Below are 25,479 nucleotides of genomic sequence, written 5' to 3'. Positions count from 1 at the left end.
AGCGCAAGTGGCAGCAGCAGCAGCAGCAACGACGCGTTGTCATTGGTGGGCTGGAGTGACTCCTCACTATTGGGGTCCTTCGGTCTTTTTTGGGGGGAGCTCCTCTCTGGGGCCCGGTAGTCCTGCCCACTGGGCCGAGCCATGACCTGCAGTGGCAGTGGGTGTAGGTACCAAGGTACCTCGCGTACAGGTGGTGTTGTTTTGCCTGAAGCCGCAATGGTAGGTAAATACCTACCTACCTAGGCCTGAATATTATAATGGGCCGGCCACAGCTGCTAACATAGCGGGGGAAACACGATCGGCTGCGGCCGCAATGCATTTTGAATGTGACCTGCATTTTGCCATGACGTCGTGTAAGTGTAGCTAACCATCCAAGAACAGGAGTAAATGATGATTTTTTTGACTTATTTTGCCCGTTTGAGCTGATCTCCGTACTCATGTTCTTCTGGCTATGAATTATAACTTATTCTGCGCCGCTTCGGACTAGATCTCAAGCAAACCTCAAGGTCGCTGTGCTTGCTTGGTCAACGACAAGCCAGAATAACCCTTCAAAAACACCTAGGGGAGGATTGAATATTCATTGGTCATATTTTAGTATGGCGCGAGATATCGAAAAGTGTCACGTTTTGACCCCGTATTCATCGTGACACCCTTAGCTCTCAGAACACTGGCGCTCGCTGCTACACAGCGAACCAATAATAGTCATTCTTCTAATCCACCACCCTCACCCTTTGATCATTCAAGAATATCTCTTTTACGCTCAGTTCCACGGTTCCCGGGGCGGGTACAGTTTGCTGGCCATACTCGCTCCACGCCGCCCGACGCTTAATGCAACACCAAATCGTGCCTCCTCATCCACTCGTTTTCACTACAGAGTCAAAGACGCAGCACCAACGGGTCATTGTTGCCGCCAGGTATCCAAACACCAAACCACTTTTAGAGCATAGGCATGGCCAAATCAGCGTGAGTTGACTAGAGCGAATCGCTTGTTTTGAATCATAAAAACCGAGGGGCTCGCTCACTGGGCAGTCACTTCTCCTTGACCTACATTCTCCCTATCACATTGTTGTCGGTTTTTCTTTTGTCTTCATTTACTCCTATCGTTTCAAAGCATTACCTTCTTCTTTTGTGGTATATCTCAATCTACTGTTCTCTGGCTTCACGTCATTCCACGCATCTTACTCGACCACTTCATCATGAATCGCCTCCTGGACCGCTTCCGGCTGGCCGGCCCTGCCAACCAGAAATGGAATCATGGCTTCTCCGACGCGTTTCAACCCAAGCCACTCCGCCATGTAGACAGCTTTCACTCGCGCTATGTGCAGATGCTGCTCGACCAGGACAATGTCGCCAGGACGCACAACATCCTCGCCTCCTTCTTTGTGTGGCTGCTGCTGGCCAGCTTCATCGTATTCCCCGGCACATTCACCACCATACAAAAGTCCATTGAGAAGAATGAAAATGGCAATTTTCCCAGCAAAGCAGCCGAATCCTTCTTCAAGAGCGTAAAAAACGTGCCGCTTCTCGCGCTAGCCGCCATCATGTGTTCCATTTCTGTCATTGGCATGGCCGTCCTCGCACTCCGCCACTTGAACAATTATGTCTGGATTCTGAACAAGCTCTTCCTTCCTGGTTTCGCCAATTGCACGGCCGGACTCATATCGACTTTGGTTGGTGTCTATACCCAACAAAAGGGTGTCTGGAGCATCTCGGCCAAGGTCACCGCGATTGTGGAAGGCTGCGGTGTGGCCATTTGTGGTACCATCTGGTACGTGGTCGATCACTTCTTTCTTTGCAAGGTCAAGGAGACACACGACAAGCACTACGATGAGTGGCCTAAGCAGCGCGGCTAGATAATACGGACATAGCAAAAGATATATATATCTATAGTCGAATAGACAGGAAACGGCGCAGGTAGCATTTGCTTCATAGACCAGGGCTTGAATACACTATTGCAGTAGGGGATCACGTTCACTAGCTCCAGTAACTTGGTGTACCTTGCGGGTAAATCGGCCAGACAAACAGAATGACCAATGGCACAACAGCCCCGCGAGAAACCCAATGGCATCGTTCTTGAACGCCAGGATACAGGCCGTGGTCATTAGCATGACAGTCCAGCGCTCCATCCGCTCCTCTTCAGATAGACTGCGCAGCTTACGTGTAATGACGGACGAACCTGCACTGTGGTCGGAGGACTCTTGCCAGAGATCGCGGGCGCCTTGGTTGAGTGAGTGGCCAACCTTGACAAGCTCTAGACCGGCAGCAAGAACCATGATACCCAGCAAACTCTTGGGATACTGACCCAGAAGTCCGAGAAGAGTGCTCCCGAAGAAAAGACCCAGAATAATCTTTACAGTTCCTAGAAATATGACACTAGCGCCGCTGCGAGCGCCGAACCGATATTGCGCCGCCAGACCGCCGGATCCATGACACACAGGCATAGCACCGAACCAGGTACAAGTCAAGTTCATCATGGCCACGCTGAAACCGATGGCTGTGACCGATGGGGTGGGAACGTCGGGAAGCAAGTCGGCAGCCAGTGCTGTCACCGCAATAATCGAGTTGAGAGTCGTAAGCGGAAGCTGGCCGATGGCCATGTAGATGGGGGAGGCATCACTGTTGCCAATCATTTTTGGCAAAATAAACTCGGGCTGCCACAGGGTGAACCAAGGCAGCGACTGGTGCGTTCGAATCACCTGGATAAGGGCAAAGAGTAATCCCAAGAGGAAAAAGGCCAGTGCATAGGGAAAACGCTGTAGCCGTTGAGTGCCGATGAGAATGAGAAAGGCAAAGATGGCCCAGAGACGATTATCCAGGATCGGGTACAGCCACCCGAGAGGCTGCAGCTGCGACGATCCCGCGCCAATAATGAGTGACAGGCCGGCACCGAGCTGGATGCCCTTGACAACGGGGATGGGTACAACCTTGACGGCCCAGCGCAGCAAGCCGGTGACGCACATGACAAAAATGGCCGCGCCAACCCAGAGACCAGCCCCGGCCACTCCCTCTATGGAAGGGTCGCCTCGGTGTGCGATGGCTGCCGATGCGATCGCCTGCAATGGTCAGTGTGTGCTCGACAGCTGTCAAAATGACATTATGGTCAGTGTACCTTCATCGGCTGCACGGGCAGCGGGATGCCAAAGACGACACCAGAGATGACATTGAAGGCGCCAGAGAATATCAGCGTCGAGTCCAGGTGAATAGAACCTTGAATGGCAAGCGCAATCATGAGCGGCAGTAGGGTGCCCAGATCGCCGAGCGAGCCCGATATTTCCGCCAGAGGGGCATTGCGAAAGGTGTTGACGTTGTGGCGGTTACGCTTCTTGAGGTGAGACAGGAAGGAACGCATTCTCAGAAGTGCAGCCGCGCATTCACTGTCAGCATGGGGCTTCGATAAGCAAAATAACAGCTCTTCCGTCAAGGATATATTCGGATAAATGCAGGGCTGCGCTGCGTCATTGGGCTATGATAGGACGATGGAGATATAGTAGGTTGACGGGAGTTGACTGGCCGGAGGAGCTGGCTGCCCCACGTGAGCTGCTGTTGAGCGACGTCACCTTGGAGGGCGCTGACCAACGCTTCAGCCAGCGACGCAGCACCAGTGCGATGATAGAGGCATTTGGAGCGCAAAATAAAGCTTGACAGTATTGTTGACCATGTATCGCAAGGTAAAGCAGAGAACTAGGAGGAGGAGGCGGCACGTGCTCCATGTCGTTTGTTCGCAACGGGTAGCTCGCCATGAACCCTAGTCTACCACACGAGGGTTAGGGTTAAGATTTATCACAAACTAGGCCAGCGAGAGCGACTGCAATTTTCACAACTAGTTATTAGCGCGGCATTCCCAACCGTTGTGGCCGCGCCGCGGAATGGACTACGCCCGTGGCGGGAGCATTAGCCATGCCATGCACTGCGATTGCTTTCGCGTGGCGGGATGGGCCGCTGAGAAGCAGACAACGGCCTTGTCCGACGATGTGGCGAATGTCACGGCAGAAACGAGGAGCCGATAAGTAATATGGCATATCAGCAGAGGCTGGCCATTAACAGAAACCGTGTCTGCCTGCAAGTTGTCAAGCTCGAGCTCGGTCAGTCATTGACTCATTGTACACCAGAGGAGCATAAGAAAAACTGGACCGAACTATCTCGAGCGAGCCTCGCGCCGCGAAAGTTTTCTTGTGATTATTTTGCAGGCCATTGTACGGGTCAGAAAATACCAGGGTTCCTGTTTAGTCTTCCCCACCCTGTGTTGGATTGTTGATATGTAGCAATTGGTCAGTGGTCAGTAACTAGCAAGTCGGCGACGCGAGGTGCCCGCATTGGATATTCCTGTGGAGACTTGGTTGGTGTGGGAAAAGCAGAAAGTCTATGGCCGCCTAATGGTGCCCTTCCGGGGCGTTCGGGATCATGTCCATGGACAAATTGTCGACGAGGCAGGCTGGTCAATCATCCATGGCATTTCGATAACACCTATAATACATTTATACGACCACAAATTTGCAACTACATACATGACTACCACCGCCCCCCGCACAGGAATGTCGCTGTTGTACCGCCGAAGCCACGTGCGAAGACGTGTAATGCCAATGCGGTCGTGCATTCTTCATCCTTGGTGTGCTTGCTGCGGTTTCCTGGGCGCCTAGACAAGAACTTCTTGGGTGCAATCGATTCTCTAGTAAGCTGGGCGCGACCTCGTAAGCTGTGGTCATGGCCCCCTCCCCGCGCCCTTGTTCGCTCGCCTTAAGTCCGCGGGGAAGACAGGCTGGCTGGATATCAATAACAGGGGGCCGGTCGGGTCCCGGAGGCGGTTCGTTAATCACGCACGTTGCGATTCATGTCGGAACCTCCGTGTAGGGCAGTGGGACGGGGGGCGTTTGGACAGAATTCGGCTTTTTGTCGTGCTGTTTAAGTATTAGAGGGATAAGAAGACGCTAATAGCATGTACTTTGGCAACGCCTGATGATTTGTGGCTGCAGTCCTTGTGCAGACAGGAAAAAAGCTTGGTTCGTACCCAAGTAGTAAGTGTGATTACTCGCAGAGTGGCGTATTGCCTCGGCGTGCCGAAATTCGCGCAGCTTTTTGAGACTCTCCAGTCCACAGTGCATACAAGGTCCCCTGCCACAGCGCGCCGATTCATTAACTACTGGTAGCACCCGGGCTCCAATGCGGTCGGCGCAAGTGTTTTGGCGTCTACTTTTTTGTCTCCATCAATTGTGCGTGACGTGTGCCAAGCTCATTTCCTAGAATGGCATGTAATAAATAGCTAGAGTCCGAACTACGTTTGTATATATGCTAAGTTGGCTAGTGATTTTTGCAGAATGAAAAGGTCTGTAGCACAGAAAGAAAAAAAAAAGAATAAGCATTCGAAGAAACCGGGTTGCAGCAATCGGGCGTTGCAGCATGCAAGCCCACATGCCGTCGTAGCATCGATGCCGCTGTTCCGAAAGGGCAGGCGTTCCGCTGGCTAGAGGACGAAGACGGAGGTGAGAAAAGGAAAAGAAAGAATATTATTTAACTGCAGCGGTGCGCCCCAGAAGGCGCTGATAGGGACGGACCAACTAACCTAGGGATAACTACGGATAGGTAGAAGAAAAAAGCCTCTGACGCCACTGTCTGGACCGCTAATTACCATTTTGGTTCCGAGGAATCTGGCCGGTTCTGGTCGAGACGCCGCCTTTTTTTGGTTTCTCGTTGCCGCTCCGTCCGATTCTGCCGTACAAACTGGGTCATGATTTTTTTGGTGCCCCTGCTCACCTCTGTCACGGGGCGAAAAGGTCAATCGGGCGACGGCAAAGACTTGGCTGGGGGGTTGAGGCACTTTCGGTGTCATGTACTGGTAATGAGTACCTCGAAAACCCTGCTCTGTTAACCAGGTGCAACAGGGGACTAGAGGTCATAACTCAGACAAGTCATTGTCACAGGTACCATCAGACCCTCTATCGAAACAACACACAGATACAGACTGCTACCTTATTCTTATTGAGCAGCTCGAGGTTTGGCTTGCTTCCTCGGGCCATGTTCCATTACAACTCGCGCAGCACGGCCATTGCATTCGGCGGGCATAAGAAGAACAGTCAGACCATGAATGTTTGCACAAAGTAGGATCAAGATGGTAAAAAGTGACCTAGACACAATTTTGAATACCTCGCGCCTCGCCTCAAATACCCAAGCCCTTGTTTGGCCCAGTCCCGGAGACGCCAAACCACGATCGGGTGGTCCGTGACGTGAGGCCCCGCTTTTTCCTTTTCTTGGAGTGCGCATTGCGCTGCTGAAGCCTGCCATCAACAAAATCATCCTCCAGTCCGCTTACGCGATTCCACTCAGTTTGTTGCTTCTCCATCCTCTCCTTGCACCAGCCAAAATAGTCATTGTTTCTTCTCCCCTCCCCAGGTAAGGAAAAATTCCACGATTATTGCCTCCTCAATTGATGTTGCTCGCTCTTGGCCTCGAATGCCCAATTCGCAACTTGGTCTGCCGTCTTGCCGCCCACTTCCCCCCGTCACTCCCCGGCTTGCGGTGGAGCGGAAGGAGCAAAATTCGTCCACTGCGATGAAAACAACCCGCCCCAGGAAAGCCGACCGCAGAGCAAAACAAAGCATCACAACTCTTCGGCGATACGCGCGATGCAATTGAGCCAATTTCGCTGTTGATTGTAAAGTCAATTCGCGAATTCAAGCTCCAGTTTGCTGCAATCTCCATCTTTACCTCCAGCCAATTTGAGGTCTTTTTTTTTGTGTTCTCGTGCCCACCTACGAATGCTAACAGCTTAGCTCCCAGAGCGGTTCATTCTTCTCATATTCCATCGCAATGGCCGCCATCACCGCACCCTCCCATCCCGGCCTCGTCATGCACGAGATTGCCAAGCGCTCAAACTGGCCCGGCAAGAACGCTGGTGTCATGGTTGTCTTTTGCATCGTCTTCATCGGTTCGTAAACGCCTCCACCTCCAACGTTTGGCCGGCTCTCTACCAGCTCCAATTGCGCCAGTAGTGTCTCTTCTTCTTTCTCCTCTTACTAACTGCATCGCGACAGTCGGCGTGGCTCTGGTCGGCCTCTTGATTAGCAAATGGCTCAAGCGCCGCAAGGAGTCCAAGCCCGAACTGTAAAAACATTGCCTATGATACAAGAATCAAGGCTGCTGGGGGAATCGGGGGAGGTGCTTTTTTTTTCGGTTTGGGATGGGAATGGAATGACGGCCTGGTCGACCACGGCAAACGTCATATGCGCATCTGCGGGAGAGGACCGGGCACCAACACTGAGACGGCCTGTTTTAATATCCAACTTGTCACGCCCCCGTCGCCGTCAACATGGCCTTTTCGGATCTTTCTGCATTCAACGAACTACAAACAAGACAACCAGCCTGCATTTCCGCGCATCGAATTTCGACCTCTTTTGTTCGTCGCCGCCGCCGCCGCCCGTTCTTTCACGGTACAGTGTGCCTGCCAGGGCCGCAGAGTGGGAGTAGGGCTATAGGCCTGTGCTTATCCACAGGCTGGGGAGCCTGTTTGATTCGGAGTCTTTTGCTGGGTTGGTCTTGTTTGACTTGTTTGTATGCTGGGAGACCGTTGAACAGCCATGTGGTGTTGCGCCCGTGCGATGCTTGTCAAATCTATCAGGCTGCTGTATTCTTATTTCTAATACTACTGATACCTCTTTTGCAAATCTGGTTCTGCTTTATGTACTTGCTACCCAGTCCTCGTTTGCAATGCGTTGATAATCAATCCATCTATACACGTCACGCGATAGTGTAGCACAGCCTATATCATACAATCAGCGCCAAGACAACAATCCCCCCGCAACTACAAACGCCCTACAAGCCTTCCCGGGCGAGCATGTCGGCAATGTCCAGGTAAAACGCCACGGCGTTGAACGTCCTCTTCATGCCCATCATCTCCCGCAGCGCCCATCGCATGCGATTCGACCAGTTAATCAGGTCCAAATGGCCCACGCCCACCAGCGTGCCTCTATACTCGCCCCATCTACTGCTCGCCACGCTCACAAGCCCATCATTCGGCCCCTCGCCCGCGTCCTGCATCACCTGCCACGGCGGCCGAAACACGCTCAGCCGCGACGGCACCTCCTTCATATCCGCGCCGTACGAGAAATACCGCACCCCGTCCACGTCTGGCGTCTCGGGGTTAAACGTGCCCGTCATGTACCGCGTCGTCAGCTGCTCAAACGCCTCGGTGCCGAGGCCCGCGCGGGCCAGCAGCGCGTACAGCTGCGGCAGGTGGATCGGCGAGCGCGAGTCCGTCTCCACGAGGTAGTCGGCCACGGGGCTGCCCCGGTGCGGCGTCGCAATCGTAGTCAGCGACGCCACCTGCACGTCAGGCCGCGGGAGCAGCCGCGAGATCATGTACCGCGCATCGAGCCCGCCCATGCTGTGCGCTATAATGTTGACGGGCGGCGGTGGCGAGGCGCAAGCTTTCTCTTGTGCTTCTTGAGCCGCGACGATGCCGTCGGCGAGTGTGGCCGCGCGCACGGCAATGGAGCTCGAGGGCGGCACCGACGTCGCAAACACGGTCGCGCCGTTGGCCCGCAGCGCGTCTTGGATGCCGTGCCAGTATTGCACGGCCGGAAGCCGCGGGACGAGACGTAGCTCCGAAAAGCCAAAGAGGCCATGGGCGAGGACGATGGGGTACTTTGGCGTAGCTGTGAAATCATATTAGCTTTCTTTCTTTCTTTCTTTTCTTTTTAGTTTTTTGCCTTGCTTCATAGTCATGGCCTCGGGCAACCGGCAAGAGAATCCATAAGAGCGGTGTCGTGTCATACCATAGTGCTCGCGCAGCTGAGCAAAGTCGTCAATAATCTCTCTTCCTGCGCCGGGTATGCGCGGGTCCTTGCCGAGGCGCCGCGAGGTGCAAAAGGTTCGGAAGCCATGGATGCGGCGGCGGCGTAGCAACAACGGCAATGGCAGTGGGCGCTGATGGATAGCACACCGACTCATCACCGTTTGCCCGCGGGGCAAATTTGCAAGGTCTTTTGCAAAAGGGTGATTGCTCCGAGCGGCGGGATGAACAATAGTTGGTGGTGTCAAGGACGGGTCAATGGGGTGGCTGGCTACCTGTGCCTGACGTCACCGGTGAGCGCGGTTATGCCGAGCTTCAATGCACGGAGCCGAAAATGGCACCACGTCGCAAGACGCCGAAACGTGTTTTTGTAGAAGCATTTACATCTTTCAGTATCTTGAAATGGGTATCGCTTAATATTAGTCAAATCTATGCCGTTACTATATACTTTAATTCGCGTCTTAACTTCATTAATACCAACTCGGCCGCTGCTCAATGCAGAGTCCACATCAATTCTTGTGTGGTGGCAACTGGCTCGGCGCATTTTCTGCCGTCACTCCGCTGAATGGCGGGCGAGGATTATCTTGATCAAACGGCATTGAAGCACTTTCCGCCATTGCTTCACTGTAGCTAGGTGGCGCATCTTCGTATTCATCCGGCTGCGCAGCTGGCGGCGGCTGTACCGCACCACTAGGTCGTCGTAGAGGTAGTGGTGGTGCCTGATGCGCTGCCGTGCCGCTGGGGCCAGAGACAGATTGACGAGGCGGTAAATGAGGTCGCAGCTCGCCTTGCGAGAACCCTGCGTTTGTGGCTGCCTCGACGAGCTCTCTGGGTGGCTTGACTCCAGAAAACACCTCAACATTTGCGAAATGAAGTGGAAGTGTTATTGATTCGGGAATCCTCCTTGCGTTCTTCTTTCCTAGTCGCAGTGTCACAAGTATCTGAACCTCGTAGCGCCGACTTATATTGCACGTAGTGAAAGAGGGTGCCACAGTATTCGGCAGGGGCTTCTGGCTCCAAGGCTCGTCTGGCACTATAATCTCACTACCAACCTCACCAGTAGGAGTAATAAGCGGAACTTCCAGCAGAGGGTTCGATGCTATGACCCAGCGATTGCTCTTTTGCAGTATTTGCCCGTGCGCAGATAGGATAGTTGTCCCAATGAGGTCTATTTGGATAGATGTCAGGTAAACTTGCTGTGGGTTGTTGACGAGCTTCTTTGCAATCAACCGTAGCGGTACGGGGCGATTGCAAGTCAAGACCAAAGGATGGGGCAGGCGCGCAGACAGTTCGACTGACTGGGGCGGAGGTGGCGGATCCGCAGACGATTCGGACTCGAAGGAGTTCTTCTTGGTGCCGAACAAGGAGCCCTTTGGCTTACCCTGTGGTGACGGCGGGCGGAAAGCAAAGCTAAAGGGTCTGCGGGCAAAGGATTCTTGGCCACGAGGTGGCGACCTCGGAGGCTCAATGGGCATGAATTTGAACCCTAGCTGAAAGCGCCAATTCTCCTTGAGGATACCCGGTCGCTGCACCGTAACCTTGATGTAGTATCGGATTTCGGCGTCGTCGTATACACCAGATAACGACGGCGGCAGCGTCTTGGTCACATGCTTCAGGTAAAGCTGTTTCGTGCCGTCCATGAGCCGTATACCACGAGCACCAAACATGCCTGCACCAGAAAGACTCTGGTTCGCCAGAGAAGCCATGGCGTGAGAGTCGCTGCAGGCGTTATTTATCGGCATTTTGAATTTGAAAGGGAACTGATGTTGCCCGGGGTACAGCGGAAACGACCCAAAGGGACTGTTTGTGCTGCTATGGTACTCGTCAGGAAATACCTGCTGCACCTTGTATAGAATCTTATGGCTTTCCGAATTGATCGCGGCGTTTGACGTCGAATAGCCATCTCGGCCGTCCCGGCCATTTTCGAATGGGTACTGGGGTTGTAAGATTGTGTTGGACACGCCTTCGAGCTTAACGACGATGCCGCCTATTTGCTCGGGGCGATTCAAATTCAGGAGAACCTGCCCGCTGATGATGTCCAGATTCGTAAAGAACTCGGGCTGGTTGTCGAGAGTGATGCGCATCGACATGGTGGCGGTTTGGGCGCCGACGGTGGCGTCTGCTGTTCTCGGGAGCTGTCGCCAGATTGAAGTGGAGGGGTTCTTGGAGGGGTTTCGGAAGTGGGAACGCTGAAGACGTCGGGTAAAAATATCCTGGTATGGTTATGTGGCGGCAAAACCCATGCTACACGAGGGTGACGACGGCCAAGATGGTGCGCAAACGAAGCAATGCGGAATCGCGATTTGTTGGCATTGCCGTTGTGCCAAATCTTGGCGCGCAATCGGGTAGGCGGTCTGCTCGGCGAAAGATGCCTGCGACGCATCATCGCCAGCAAGACCCGGCCGCCAAGGCCGCGCAAGAGGGTGGCTGATAAGTGGGCTGATAGAATTCATCAGCAGTCATAAAGAGACGAGGCGCAGTCATCCAAAAAGTCGAATAACTGGTTGCCTAGTCAAACTGCCCAACCGAAGACATTGTTCCTCTGCGTCTGCTAACACTAATTTGCGCCCTGTTGAAAATGAGCAGATGATCGCCGAGGTAGCCGCCGTGGCACAGTGGTAAGAGTTATAATCCAGTGCTTATTGCTATAAATGCGCACGATATAGGCCTCGGCCGTATCATGTTGTGACACATTTTTTTTTTCGTCCTTGGACAGAGCGCTTTCACGACGAGGATCAGCCGGCCCTCGGTTCTCGTCTCTCGTCTCTCGTCTCTTCTCCCTTGCTACCTCGTTCATCAGCAACGAGGCATGCAAGCATTGACCACTTACTGGCAGCCGGGATACACGCCGCCGTTGCCCAAGTCGCACAAGCTTGCTCACAAACTTGTAATGAGCGAGAATTCGCGATGGGAATGTTGCTTTGCTTTTGCGCCCTGGCGTGGTTTCGGCGCACAAGAGTCACGTCGCTCAGAATTAATGTGATGTCAAATGGGAGAGCCACCGGTTTCGCAAGCGTCGTTGGCAGCTTTGATACAAGAAAGCCTTTCAAAGTAGCGGCCGGCTTTGTGGCACACTGTGACAACGCTTTGATGCTCATGTCTGTGATGATGTCGTTGCACCCGACAGGGCTGACGTGACTGGACTTAGCAAAAAGGATAACGGCCAGGGAGGCGCTCGTGGCGCTTTCAGCGATATGCATACACAAGTCCACAAGTCGATATGCATGTCTCACCCATGCAGGCAACCTCTCGCAGTCTTGGCACGACCGTTCCGTCTTGGGCTGCAAGACAAGGCGTCCGCTGGGCGGTTACCTCGGGCTTCTGATTCGCCCCTTTCCAGAATCGTGCATACGAATTGCAGCAAACTTGTGCTCGGGATCGCAGGTGGCGTGGTGCTATAGGTTGCGATTCTTTCGCCTGACAAGTTGACAGGTAACAACTGCTTGCATGCATATCAGTCCACTTCATGGGCAACGCCGGGCTGCCAAACGACAATTCTGCGAATGAGCGCGGGGATTATCCGCAATTTGATCGCGACAATCATGCCTCTGTACAATTCTAGGCTGGTTTTATGGCCGTTGTGCCCGTCAAAAATCGCAGGCCCCATGTACAGCCTTGTCACCTCAGCGTAGTCGCGGAGCACAGGCTGCATGTCGCGCTCCAGATGCGGCCGGGGTGCTACAATGCCAAATCACCGGGGACGTTCAACCAACGCGGCCCATCTACGTTTACTCTGGTATATCGCAGCCTAAGTAAATGAAAAGCTTTCTTTCTGAGCAAGTTACTACGTGCTTCGTGCCTCCATATGAGGGTTGTTGGCCATCTTGAATCAGAGTCGCGACGCTGCTTATATGCATCGAACCCATTCGAGGCATCCGTGGATTAGGAAATATCCCTGGCTCTGGGCCATATCTTTTCATCTGAATTGCGTGACAAGGGTTGCATGTGCGCCACGGCATCCATCCGCCACTTCCCCGTGGCCGCCTGTATCTTCTCGGTACATGCTGCCGCCATTTCATTTTAGTAGGCACTTCTCTCAGGCACAATAAGCGTATACGCGGATCTGTCCCCTACTCCTGGCGTCTTTTGTGATTGGTTCTCTGCATTCATTCCGCTTGGTCTCTCTTTGTTGCGTGTGGTGTGCGTATGTGTGTCGGATGCCGCCCCTCCTTCCCTCCATGCGGTCCTTCCGCTCCAGCAGTATATATATAATATAACCCCCTCCTAGATGCGCCGCTGTCTGCCCCATGAGTCAATTCTCGCAAAACGGCGTATCTATGAAAAGTGACACATTTCGAATATGGCAAGCGACTGCGGTTTTGCATGCCCTGTCGCTGGAGGATTCTACCTGTACCAACCCAGCATCAGCGGAAACAGTACTTTCATCGTCATTTATGGGTTAATATCTCTCGCTACCCTCTTCCTCGGTCGGCGACATGGGACTCGGCAATACTCTGCGCTGCTATACGTGTCTCACCTTCTCCAGATGCTCGCTTTTGTTGGCAGAGTTTTGCTTCATCGCGCGCGAGACTCACAACCGTACTTCTTCGTATTCCTAATAGGCACTCTCGTGGCACCACTGTTGGCTGCAAGCACGATACTCTCAGCCTTGCCTTCAATACTCATCAATAATGTGGGACAGCCACCCGATACTTGCAGATCAGCGGTGTTTCGAACAGGGTTGCACGGCCTGATCTTGTTGGCATTTAGCCTTGAGGTAGCGGGTGCTGCGGTGTTATGCTATGGCCAGAAGATGCTAGAGGCAAGTAGCACGTCAACTGTCTGCCATGGGCTACTGCTAACGGGAAAGAAAAGCAAACAAGATCTGTCATCATAGTTGTCGTCGGGCTCAGCGTGCAGACTCTCGGTCTTACACTCATGCTGGGAATATGTGCCAAGGCATCGTATCACGGTCACAAAGGTGCTCGCGGCCAACATATTCCTGATGGCAATGAGTCATCTCGCCGAGGTAAGCCGACAAGCTCTATTCTGGCTGTGGTGTACGATACTTACTGCCAACAGGACTGGAAGCTGCCGGAGTGGCCCTTTTGATACATTCAATATATCGAATCGTCGAGATGGCGTTGGGCGTATCTGGAACTTTGTTCCAAAGCGAAACCGCCTTTATGGTGGTCAATGGAGCACTGCCGCTCGTTTATTGCATGCTGCTGCTCATATTCCATCCGAAAACCGTCGCTTGGTCATCGTCAGCCTTGATATCACCCGCATCCGAGAAGCGCAAGGAACGACCGCCACCACTTACTCGTCAAGACAGCCACCCGGCACATCATGGATACTCGCCAAACATTGCACTACAACTTTCGCCCATGTCTCAAAAGAGTCAGGCGTCAAACCCTCCAGAAGTACCTTCGGGATCTCCTGGGCTGCCAGCCAACCCGCGACCAGCGAATAAGTTGACGCCGGCGCCCACGGCAGCGCCGACTCACAATAGCAAGCCTGCATCGACACAAATTTTGGCTACACAAAATAGTGCGGGCCACCATGGGATAGGTAGAGGAGCCAGCAGACGTGCCCGCGGCCACAACGTTCCTGAAGGGATGGTGAAAAAAGATGACGTGTGGTAGCAATACAGCCATGCCTAGCTGTCCATGGTCATCAGCTCGGTTGAGCACATTCCTAGTACGGGGTATATATGTACCTCGTAGCCCTAATAACTGGCATTTTAACCAATGGAGGGGAAATGATTTAATGATTTACTTTCAAGTATTATAGTATAACAGTATTAGAAGCTCATGAAAAAGAGATTTACTTGCTAGGTTTACTGAGAAGGGCCATGAATCTAAAACGGCGGCAGCACATGGCAGCTGCTAGAACCAGGTTTCACTTTAGTAATCAGTCGAAATTAGGAAGGAAATTATTGGCAAATTTGTGCCGATTTTTCCGATCACATCTGTTATCCGCTCGGCCGCTGGGCATCGTCACACTCCACCCAGTGTCGTCTGAGCAGAGCCAGGAGGTGGACTCTCATCGTCAGCCTCCATCCACAGAGGGGCAGTTTGGCGTCAACACTAGCTCTGAACTTGCCGTCATCACGACCATGGTATTCATATGATTGTGAATGGTTTTTATAGTGATGGTCGTGACCTTGTTCGGGAGCTGGAGGCGGGTGAGTTGAGTATCAAAATGTAACGTGAGTTTGGGCTCCGCCACGAAAAGGGCTCAATTAATATTGATGAAGACAACAAGCCGTCTCCCACTAGATGGGCTCGACGCTAAATTTTAGGGATCAGCTGTCTGTCAGTTTCAACGTAGTATGAGGGCGACTACTGTGTTTGTATGTCACGAAAATTGTAATCAGCTCGAAACAAACCCAGTGGCAGCGATTGTCTCGTGGAAAGGGCTAGCTAGATGCGACTTCCATGAGGCCATGATCTGTCAACAAGCGGCCGCCAGTGACGCGTTGATGCCGCTTCAAAACTATAACCTAGCACTTGGTAGAGTTTTTTTTTCTTTTCTATTTCTTTTTCTATTTCTTTTTCTTTTTTTCCCCCTTCGCGTTTGCTTGTCAAAATAAAGTTTGTAAAAGGAAGAGCACAGCGTATTATTAGCTTACCGCGGCCCAGACCACCCTCCCCGCTGGTGTGTAGCTCAGATAATGGTAGGGCGGGCCGTCAGATTTAGTTCTGCGCGCTGCGACCTGCTGCAGCGCACGGCGCGCTCGACACTTGCTCATATTAAAAAAAAAAATGAGCCACCGTAGAGTCTAGGTCGAAAAGTCCAGACTGGACAAGAGAGCTAGCTAGGCCCAAGCTAGATGAGGCGGTGCCGCATTAACAGAAAGCTTGTCGTCGGGGAGAGCGAGTCCTCGGGTCGCGCGCGCTACTGCACGCTTCTTTTGGCCTTACGCCTGTAACTACCACATCCAAGGTGAATGTGTGTCTATGTGTGTTGTCGGTGTTGTCGAAAGAGTCAAGGAGAAGCTTTATAACACGTTGCGCGGGCGAGAAACAACTTTGCGTGGCACAGTCCCCACGGTATAAGTAAATTCGTGCAGCGCTAAATGTCACTTGTCACCAGCCCGATGGAACGCCTATTTATTAGAGGCAGTCCGATGGAACGCCTAGAAGTAAGTAGCCCTTGTTTAATACGTCGGGCTGTATTTCGTCATTTAATCTATCCGAGTATGCTTCCTTCCCGATTAGGACCAAAAAGGTCCCCAGCTTTGGGGCGTCCAGTCATGTTAGCTGCATATTGGATCATATGACCATGATCATGTCAACATCAACGCCACAATTACAGAGAGACAAATAAAAATTGTCTGGAAAACTTTGAATTTGTCCTCTTCAGTATCTGTGTCGTTTATCTCGAAGACCATCATCAACAGCGTTACATTTGAGTGGGATGGCCATTGGCCTCCACTTTCCGCGTGTCGACTTGAGGCTCCTCCTGGGCAAACTGGGTCAATGGTGTTTCAATGCACCAGCACATAAAAATCTTGTTTGATGACGATCAGTCCCCATAGGCCATGGACGAGTCGGGGACGACGTACGTAAGCCAGTGTAGCCAAGCAAATTGAGGCCGCCGCCGCGCAATGCCTAGACATAGTACTTGTGCTATTGTAACGTGGTCTGCTGGGGGGGGGGGGGGGGGGGGGGGGACCGCTACACTTGCCGACCAGATGAAACTGATGACCCAAAAGAGGCCAATTTATCAGAGGACTGCTTTCATCAAACAACAATTTTTTTTTCTCGTTTATGCGTGTCAAAGTGCGTGCTCAGTATCATGATTTGCAAGTGGTCCGGCCGAGCGTTCACCGCAAACAGCTTTCTCAGCTCAAAATGGGACGTTAGAGTTGCGCTTGGCAACACAGACTACGCTCCACCGCACCAACAAAGTCTCTTCTCTATGTAGCCGTCTTGATTGGGAAAATTATCCGCTCGGCCATGTGTAGGCGAGGTAGTATGAAAATGTATCAGGTTCCTTTTGGGGGGCCCCCTTATCAGATGTGTGTGGGTTGGCTGGGCATGAATAGTTTAGCTTGCACATCATGCCCCGGCAGTCCTTGCGGCTCTGCTTCTCGAATCTGAGCAGTAGCTACGGGTACATATTTAGTAATACTGCACCGCATAATGGCCAACTCGCTTCTAGTTTCCGTTCATATACAAAGCAGAGCCCATTCTTGATGCACCTCTATGATCTGGACCCGAATCTGATAAACATTGTCCATATGCATCTTTGAATTGGTTCCTTCAGCTGATTTATTACTCATTCACTCAATCAGGGTATTAATTCCAGACTTTCACGTCATATTTCTGCAGAAATTTGACTCATTCTTCGCTGTTTGAATCTCGAGGCAGGCGCTGGTTCGTTCCTGTCTTGCTCGACTTCATCACTTCCATTGCTGAGGCGCAACATTACAACACAGTCACTGCCCGTCTCTGGCTGAGCCTGCTACCACAGGTACAAAATCGCTGCCAAGCCCTGATATCCATCCTACGAGGAATCTCTTATTGTCTATCAGCACTTTCATTTTCGTCGTCAGCCACAAAACCGCTATAATGGCCGAATACCCCCCAGAACTCGTCAAAAAGTTTATCATACGGCACGAGGACAATGTCAAGGCCGTAGAGGGCTTTGCATTCTCTACGCTTGCTATTGTTGGCATCTTCGTTCTTCTTCATCTCTCAAGAATCACATATCATGCACTTGGGCGTCGGCAAAAGGGTAGCCGTGCCCTGGCCGTGTTGTCGTCACCCATGAGGTACGTGATAATGTCAGTCAGGTACGAAAAACATGAAAGCTAACAAGTCAGGGTCGCTCGAAAACTGTCCAACCACTCGTTTCCATTCTTCCCTTCGACAGGGCATGCCGTTATCGTTGCCATTTACGTTGCACTCAACATTGTGTTTCTCTTTGCCTTTATGAACAACAGCAATTTTGGCTTTGAAACCAACTTCGCGTCCAGAACCGGATGGTATGTTTTGAGTGATGTACTGACTGATGTTTTTATCTGACCTGACCTCGATAGGCTTTCCATGATCAACATGCTCTTCTCTGTCTTCCTGGCGCTGAAGAACACTCCTCTGGCCTGGCTTACAGCCTGGTCTTACGAACGTCTCAACATACTGCACCGATACTCTGGCTTTTTTGCAGTCTTTCACATGATTCTTCATGCCGCCAGCTATTCGGCCTACTTTGCTAGTAACGGACAACCCTTCATGCTTACCATGCAGACTAGCATCTACGGCATCATCGCTGGAGGATCCTTCTTTCTGCTTGGTGTCAGTGGCATTGTGCTACGCCCATGGTGGTATGAGCTATTCTACTACGTCCATGTCGTCTTCTTTGCCCTCGCCATTGTCATGATAGGTCTTCATCAGCCTTCGATCGTTGACGGCTTTCTGGTCATCACGATTCTCACTGGTGTCATTTGGGGACTTGACAGACTCCTTCGCGTGGCTAGACTTTTCTTCAGCAGCGCCAACAACAAAGTTACTCTCACTCCGCTTCCCCATGGTGGTACCAGAGTCACGCTCGCTAAGTCACCTCTGGGGGCGCTTTCTGGAAAGCATTGCTTCTTGTGGATCCCAGCCATTCGCACCTTTGAGACGCACCCGTTTACCATTACTGCCATGGATCCTCTCGAGTTTGTTGTGACAGCGCATGACGGTTTCACAAAGGAACTACACGATCGCGCTCTTGCGCAGCCTGGAGTCGAGATTCACGCGGCCGTCGAAGGCAGCTATGGTACATTCCCGACGCCCTCAAACTTTGACCATATTGTTTTGATTGCTGGCGGAACCGGTGCTAGCTTCACTTTCGGGGCTGCCTTTAATGCTCTCAAGCAGCTTGGTCAAAAGAATACTTCCAAGATTATGTTTGTCTGGACTGTCCGCCATCGATGTAAGTTCGACGCCGCCGTCAACGCCGCTTCCGCGCTAACCTGGAAAAGCTATTCTGAGCTGGTACTCCAGCCACCTTCACACACTCGGCAATGACAGCCGAGTATCTGTCCACATTTTCGTCACCAAGGGTCGGGATCTGAGCAGCAGTGGTGGAAATTTCACGACTGGATCTGAGGATTGGGAGCTGGACGTCTTCCGGACGACTTCGAGAACTCATATCGCGCCTGCCAACATGTCCTCTGCCTCAAGCATTAGAAGTGATGTCGAAAAGGGCATGACGACTGTTAATGAGTCGGAAATGGACAGCTACGCCGGTCTTCCGATTACGTGGAAGCGTCCAGATGTACCGGCCATGATTCGTGGCGTAGTCGCAGAGGCAGGCAGAGATCAGAGTGTCCTGGTCATGGGCTGCGGGCCAAGCGCGCTGATGACACAGGTTCGCAACACTACAGCAGCGTGCATTCGGTCGGATGGTCCCGCTGTAGAGTTGCATTGTGAGCAGTTTGGCTGGTAAAGTAGTGTGGTTGGTTTTATTTGGTTGACGAGGTAAACGATGTATGCAGAACGTTATTTGTTCGACCTTTTCTTGCTATATCTTTAGTAGAGCTTTCTGGATAGATACTAGACTTTGCTTCTTTTCAATATTCCTACGTAAATTATCTGCATGGGTACTGCTATTCCAGACGTTTCTTCTTCAATACATGGATGATCCATCTGACTCTTGATACATGAATGAATGATCTGCAGGCTCTCAGACACGTCGAGTTTTGGAACACTTCCAGGCAACCAATCACGATTAACCACCAACCAACCATGCTGTTTCATCTTTTTGCCCACACCACCCGCTGCCTGCCTGCCCCTCTGCCGCGTTGCGTTCGTTGTTATCTGCCATCCGTCATGCTTATCAATCGCTCATCAGTCCCAACCCTGGCAAGATGGTACCTGAAAAAAAAAAAGAAAAGAAAAAAAAAGAAACCCCTGCGCAGAGCTTTGCGCACGGCCACCGTCGCGGTCCGCGCGCCACAAGGTTATGCATGGACCGTGGGTTGAGAGAGAAAGAGAGAGTTTCCGCCGCGATGATCAACCTTTAAAAAAAAAAGAAGAGTTGATTTTTCCTTTTCAGTAATTAAGTAAAGAAACATGAAAGACCCCCCCCCCCATGTCCAAGCACCCTCAAAACCTTAAACGCCAAGGCCCCTGCATAAAAGGGGCCGAAAGAAATTCAAAAGGGGTATATAGTTGATGACAAGTAATCCTCCAGGCCAGTGCGCCAGATGAACAGTTCCAATATAAAAACTCCGAACCCGAGATAGTGTAATCCATCCGTTACTTGCTCAAGTCGCATTAATAGAGACGTATCAGTCTCTAGAGATATGCCCTATGCATGTGGCCCGTGGCGACTTTCTCAAACCGCGTTCAAGAGACGCATCATCTAGGCACGCTCATATGATCTGTGGCACGCATTATTCATCCCTGCTGGTAAAAGGCGTATCATTGTGGTATTGCCCATCAGCTTGCTTCTCCTCATCTCTTCCTGCCTTTTGCAACGGACCTTGGGGGTCAATGAGCAGTTTGGCGTCCTTTGAAATGTCCAGGTAGCCCGAGCACACAATCATGGCCACTTGCAGGGCGACAATGACGACCCAGGCCCTGTGTATCGTGCCGCATTCGCGAACGACGCCATACATGATGAAGGGGAAAAACGCCGGCCCGGAGCCTCCCATGGTGATGAATGCCGCCGCCCGCTTCGTCCTTCGGCCCTGACCGCGCAGACCCATGGCGAAAACGAGTGGCCAGATGGGGCCCTCGCCAAAGAAGAAGAGCATGGCCGGGATGATGATGAGGTCGGGGTCTGACGGCCGCAGCGTGACGAGCAAGACGGAGGCGATGAAGCAAAGGACGACGCACATCGTCAGCAGAGTGCGCGGCTTGGGGACGAAGCGTACGCTGACCGAATAGTAGCAGGTAACGGCGGCGAGGATACGGGATGCCGCAAAGACAGACTGCCCACACAAGAGGTAGTCGGCAATGGACAGATTGAGGCCTTGCACTCGCTGCGGACGGACGGTCGGTCCGGTAGTCGCAGTAGCGGACCGTTGTTGAACGCGGATAATGTTATCCCGGGCGTGGGCAGCATCAGTCGCCACCAAATTACCAAACCAGATGGTGTTACTTTCCTGCGTGGCGACGTAGAGATACTGCACCAGCACGGCTAGGCTGAGAGTCACGGTGCGCAGCTGCAAGCCGAACCAGGACTTCTTCTTGGGATCAATGGGGATGCGTCTGGTTGACTCTTCGAGCTCCTGGTCGCTCACCTCGGGCAGGGGCATGTAGTAGAAGAAGAGGCCGAGGGCGGCGCACAGCAACGTGATGCCGAGGTATGTCCACTGAACATTGATCAAGCTGACGTGTTGGTGGTCTGCCTTTTGCAGTCCTGCAAAAAAGACGCGCTGGGCAAGCAGCGCGCTGAGGACGCTGCCAATGGCTTGCACAGCTTGCGCTAGCATCAGACGCAGCTCGCCGTAAGCGTGCGGGCCGCAGAGAAACATGAAGGAATTGGCGGCGACCTCGAGCACAGACAGACCGAAGCCAACAATGAAGCTGCTGAGCATGTAGCCGCCGTACGAGTTGGTCACCGCAGACGGCCAGAAAATAATGGTGCCGATGCCGTAGATGGAGAGGCCCAGCATAAAGGTCACTTTGTAGCCACCGATATTCTCGGCCTCGTTTTTGGAATGGCGCTTGGAGCGGTTATGTTCGTCGCGTCGAAGAATCCATTCTCCAACCAGAATCGGGCCGAAAAAGTATCCCCCTCCAAAGTAAGCACTGGTCAAACCGAGGGTCTGGGCTGTCGACATGTCGTTGACTTCTGCAATGGCCATGTTAAGCGTGTTGAGTAGCCCGTACGAGAAGCCCCAGAGCAGGAACAGAATAGCGACCAAGGTACCGTATTTGAACGAATCTCTAAGATTCGTCCTTAGCATACTCTTTGGTCGCTTCATGTTGACAAAGCCAAAGTAGACGCCGTTTTCGGATACACTGCCCGAGGAACTGTGGACGTTGCTCTGTATGCGAGCGGGTCGGAGAGAATCACGATTGATCTGATCGATGCGCATGCCCGGCGTCGTGATGAAATCGATGGCCGTCACGGCAGCATCGTCGGCATCCGGTACATCATCAGTCGCTGGAGGCGCGGCGCCTGGTTGCGGCATCGCAGGACGGTTTCGCGCCGTCGCCGCAGCGCCGCCTTGACTGTCGGATTCGCGGTCACTGGGACTGCTCTTGGACACGAGCGCCGTTCGCGTGCGGTTGGGGTCGTAGAGCATGGCAGGGAGCAGTCGCACAACCAGCGGCTTGAGAGTCGGTATACAGGCGCAGGCAATTCCGACATTGACTTCAACAACGCTCCACATGAGCGACAGCGAGGCGTTGTAGGCGAAATCGGCATGCGCACCAAAGCGAGAGTCGTTGCTGCTGCGACCAAAGTTGTCGCGGGAGCCGATGGCTTGTTGCAGGTAGTAGATGCGAATCACATCAACAATGGTGACAAAGATGCCGATTGTAAATGTCAATATAAGGATAGTCTTTTGCCGCGGTGGCAATCGCATGGCGGTCAGCACGGGGATAGGGAGGGCGAGAATAGCGAGATCGGTGACAATATTGACCGGCGACGCGCAGATGAACTCGGTAAGAAGCGGAATGCATTTGGCGGATCCTTCGTAAAAGGCCATCCAAGCGGCATAGATGGGGGAGCATTGAAAAATGTTCATAAACGTCAGGACGGTTCCCGCGAGGTTGACGACGATGAGGGTGAACCACGAGGCATATCGTAACACGAGTTGAGTGTTTTTTGCGAGTCGCAAGTAAAAGATTAATATGCTAGTCTTGGCAGCCATCAATGCGGGATTCTATTATCCATGTTAGTTTTCGTTTTACAATGGTATATTGGCTGCGCATACATATAGGATGGAAAAGACATATTCGCAACGGCGAAGAACGGTCAGGTTGGCAGGGTCAATGTCTGCGTCATGTTTGCCGAGTCCGTTAAAAGTACCAAGGGCAACGGTAAAGGAGAGGAAAAAGGCAATGACCCAGGCAAGCATCATGATTCGGTCGCCCCATGTCACCTTTTTGACAATCAAGAACCGGCAAGCCATGCGCGCAAAGACAAAGACGGAGGCGATGATGAGCGTAACGACGGTGACGGCAAAGACGGCTGGGCCACGATTGGGCACATGCCGGATTTTGTCGTCGTCCATGGCTGATCGAGTGCCTACATGCGGACGGGCGCGGCGGGCAAAAGGTCTAGGTGGTGGTTATTTCCGGGCGTTGAAGGGTATTTTTTGGCGCTGAAGCGGCGGAAAAGCTGAAATTGATGTTTTCTGTTTTCGGGACAGCGAGTTTCGCTAACGGAACAGAGTGCGAGATGCCATGATCGCAAACGCGCCTCGATTGACGATTTTCAATACGTGCTTGTTCCGACGAGAGAGTAGTGAATTGAGAAGGTTAATAAGGGAGAAAGAAAGGGTAGAAATGAGAATTCATCCTTTTTTTTTGTCGCGAGCACGAGGGAGCTTGGTTATGTGTGCGCGCGCGACCGCCGGGCACAGGCGGTGATGGAGGTGGCGTTGTGTCGTGGGGAACCACCCAGCTTTTCCGAAGTTTGGCGCTTGTCCGCTTTGGCAACGATGTCCACACAGCGCGAACTCGTGGGTGACGAAGATGGAGGGGCGTTATGCGCCAGCGAGGATGATTATTATTAGGATTGCAGCAGATCGACGAGAGATGATTTTGCTATTAGGCAGCAGGCAGGCTTTGTTCTTGCAATGAAAGTAGAAAGGAAAAAAGAGAACGAGGTGGCGCCGAAGAAGAGCAAGCGGGGAGCAAGCGGGGAGCAAAAAGGCGCAAGACTGGACCAACAGCCAGCTTGTACAAAAAGTTGCATGACAGGTCATTCATTTAAACAACTCCGCGGGGGGGCGCTTCTTCATTTGCTGCACTGGACTGAACGGACTGGACTGGACGCAGACGTCGATCCGCTCCACTGCGCCCAGAGACTTGAGCCCATCCGCCCATTCATCTACCGAGTACAGATTTACCAAAGCTTGCAACAAGCAAGCCACCAGCTATTTGAGCCGAGCCATGTCCGGCCGGTTACAAGGAGCTAGGCAGACGGTTTGGCAGACCGCTAAATACATGTCGTCACTGAGAACCCTTAGCGCGGCAGGCTGAGGCATGTGCCTGAAGTGGTTAGTTTGTAGCCTAGGCACCTCTGTAAATGGGTCACTTATTTGCTGCCTAACTAAGGTACGGAGCATTGAATCGTGTAGGAAGTAGGCTTTGTCTCAGCCAAGTCGATGAGACGCGGGGGGGCGCGTATCTGGCACTTGTCGGCACTCAAGTATTGCACAAAGGAGCGAGAGAAACACAGAGTCGGCCGTCGTACTGACTCGAGCTCTTGTATCAACCGGCCTCTGTCCGTTGTAACACCCTTATTTGCCGCCTGTACCTGTCATGGCTGAGCCAAACTACCTAACAGGCAGGGCGCCCACCAGCGCCCGGAACACAGTGTAATACCAGTTCCAGCAATGCACCGCTTCACCGGTCCGACAAGTTATGAAACATTCAAAAGTCACTCACCTTCTTGTACAAGAAACGCAGCTGTTTCTCCTGCAGCATCTTTACATGGCCAGCCCAAACTACTACTTCGTAATGTCGATGAGACACTAGTTGATGCACCGTCGACCAGCGGCCATCTACCCCTGTCGTAGCCGGGCGTCTTGTTCTTTGTTCGGTTGCCAACATGGTTCATCGTCGGCGGGCCATGCAGGGCGTGATTTGCTAGCACACATCTCGGTGCTATTATTAGAAGCGCCCAGAAAAGGCGCCTTTTGTGTTGCCCGCCTCAAGTTGCCAGCTTACATGCGAAGCAATCACTCAAAGGTCTCGTCACCAATAACCCTCCTGTCAAGGTCAAAGTCAAAAAATCGAGCATTTCAATGCTCAAAGTCCAATGCTACAAGATCAATGCTGCAAAGAAAAAGAAAAAAAAAGAAGGCCGGCGGATTAAATACAATACTGTCGTCGAGAAGCGAGATGGAACATGGAATCATGAGCTCCAGGATCCGTTTACAGTCGGCCTCAAGTCCACAAGGACCGTATGTACACCAAGACGTGCCATTTACTTCTCGTCGCGACACTGTTCACTCGCTTGTGAGTCTTACCTCTGTCAGGCCCCTTGAAACGAAACGAAAACAACGAAAACAAAAGACACACACAGAGAGTATGCGGCAATGCCTCGTTGCCAGAAAAAAAAGCAAAGATGGCCGAGGACAAAAAAGCAATGCCCAGTATGAGAATCGAACTCATGATCTTCTCATTTCACCGTATAAATACTAGTGAGACGCTATACCACTTAGCCAACCGGGCATTTGGTGCTTATTAATTTTCGGGGACTTATTGAACTTTATCAATTTGGTCTACTACGGACCCGCCAACAAAATGTAAAGCTGCTCCTTGATGTAATCGTTTTATTTGTGCGTTGTATTACAAGTCATATACTTTCAGGCTGTCGCTAGCTGCCTTCTTTTCAAAAATCTTCGTATGTTGCACAACCACGAGTTTCGTTGGTGGACTTGGACTCTCCAGCAGCCTTGCAGTTCCACCAATCGTCCTCGACAACAGTGAGACATTGCAACGGTGCTGCGCTCCTTGTGCCACGACCCTTCTCGAAGAATCTGACAAGATTCTATGCGCACTCCTTTGCCTAAATCTTGCAGATTACCTGCAGCTTGGATTAACTAGTGCAACGATGCTAGTCTCGCGATATAA

At 52.2% G+C, this 25,479-nt stretch overlaps 8 protein-coding genes across 8 annotated transcripts; 4 read left to right on the top strand and 4 right to left on the bottom strand.

The window, feature by feature from the left end:
* Positions 1-1,196: 1,196 nt before the first annotated feature.
* On the top strand, positions 1,197-1,853 carry BBA_06157 (uncharacterized protein; the record flags this gene model as incomplete). Its single annotated transcript, XM_008601254.1, has 1 exon — positions 1,197-1,853. One exon carries the CDS (start codon positions 1,197-1,199, stop codon positions 1,851-1,853), a length of 657 nt encoding a protein of 218 aa, XP_008599476.1.
* Positions 1,854-1,949: 96 nt separating this feature from the next.
* Positions 1,950-3,349, bottom strand: BBA_06156 (sulfate transporter; the record flags this gene model as incomplete). Its single annotated transcript, XM_008601253.1, has 2 exons — positions 1,950-3,053; positions 3,110-3,349. The coding sequence occupies 2 exons, from the start codon at positions 3,347-3,349 to the stop codon at positions 1,950-1,952; spliced, it is 1,344 nt and encodes a 447-aa protein (XP_008599475.1).
* A 3,452-nt stretch (positions 3,350-6,801) lies between these two features.
* On the top strand, positions 6,802-7,099 carry BBA_06155 (uncharacterized protein; the record flags this gene model as incomplete). Its single annotated transcript, XM_008601252.1, has 2 exons — positions 6,802-6,919; positions 7,026-7,099. 2 exons carry the CDS (start codon positions 6,802-6,804, stop codon positions 7,097-7,099), a joined length of 192 nt encoding a protein of 63 aa, XP_008599474.1.
* A 704-nt stretch (positions 7,100-7,803) lies between these two features.
* On the bottom strand, positions 7,804-8,940 carry BBA_06154 (triacylglycerol lipase; the record flags this gene model as incomplete). The annotated part of the gene is made up of 2 exons (XM_008601251.1): positions 7,804-8,645; positions 8,766-8,940. 2 exons carry the CDS (start codon positions 8,938-8,940, stop codon positions 7,804-7,806), a joined length of 1,017 nt encoding a protein of 338 aa, XP_008599473.1.
* Positions 8,941-9,291: 351 nt separating this feature from the next.
* On the bottom strand, positions 9,292-11,880 carry BBA_06153 (arrestin-like protein; the record flags this gene model as incomplete). Its single annotated transcript, XM_008601250.1, has 3 exons — positions 9,292-10,971; positions 11,031-11,221; positions 11,613-11,880. 3 exons carry the CDS (start codon positions 11,878-11,880, stop codon positions 9,292-9,294), a joined length of 2,139 nt encoding a protein of 712 aa, XP_008599472.1.
* A 1,202-nt stretch (positions 11,881-13,082) lies between these two features.
* BBA_06152 (RTA1 like protein) lies at positions 13,083-14,367 on the top strand (the record flags this gene model as incomplete). Its single annotated transcript, XM_008601249.1, has 3 exons — positions 13,083-13,548; positions 13,620-13,751; positions 13,805-14,367. The coding sequence occupies 3 exons, from the start codon at positions 13,083-13,085 to the stop codon at positions 14,365-14,367; spliced, it is 1,161 nt and encodes a 386-aa protein (XP_008599471.1).
* Positions 14,368-17,301: 2,934 nt separating this feature from the next.
* On the top strand, positions 17,302-19,162 carry BBA_06151 (ferric reductase like transmembrane component; the record flags this gene model as incomplete). Its single annotated transcript, XM_008601248.1, has 4 exons — positions 17,302-17,504; positions 17,556-17,717; positions 17,772-18,646; positions 18,696-19,162. The coding sequence occupies 4 exons, from the start codon at positions 17,302-17,304 to the stop codon at positions 19,160-19,162; spliced, it is 1,707 nt and encodes a 568-aa protein (XP_008599470.1).
* Positions 19,163-20,111: 949 nt separating this feature from the next.
* Positions 20,112-22,907, bottom strand: BBA_06150 (fucose permease; the record flags this gene model as incomplete). Its single annotated transcript, XM_008601247.1, has 2 exons — positions 20,112-22,556; positions 22,608-22,907. The coding sequence occupies 2 exons, from the start codon at positions 22,905-22,907 to the stop codon at positions 20,112-20,114; spliced, it is 2,745 nt and encodes a 914-aa protein (XP_008599469.1).
* Positions 22,908-25,479: the final 2,572 nt, after the last annotated feature.

The sequence above is a fragment of the Beauveria bassiana genome (assembly GCF_000280675.1).
Source record: "Beauveria bassiana ARSEF 2860 unplaced genomic scaffold BBA_S00017, whole genome shotgun sequence".
Classification (NCBI taxonomy): Eukaryota; Fungi; Ascomycota; class Sordariomycetes; order Hypocreales; family Cordycipitaceae; genus Beauveria; species Beauveria bassiana.
Note: the sequence above shows the minus strand (reverse complement) of the source record. Positions and strands in the feature narration are given on the sequence as shown.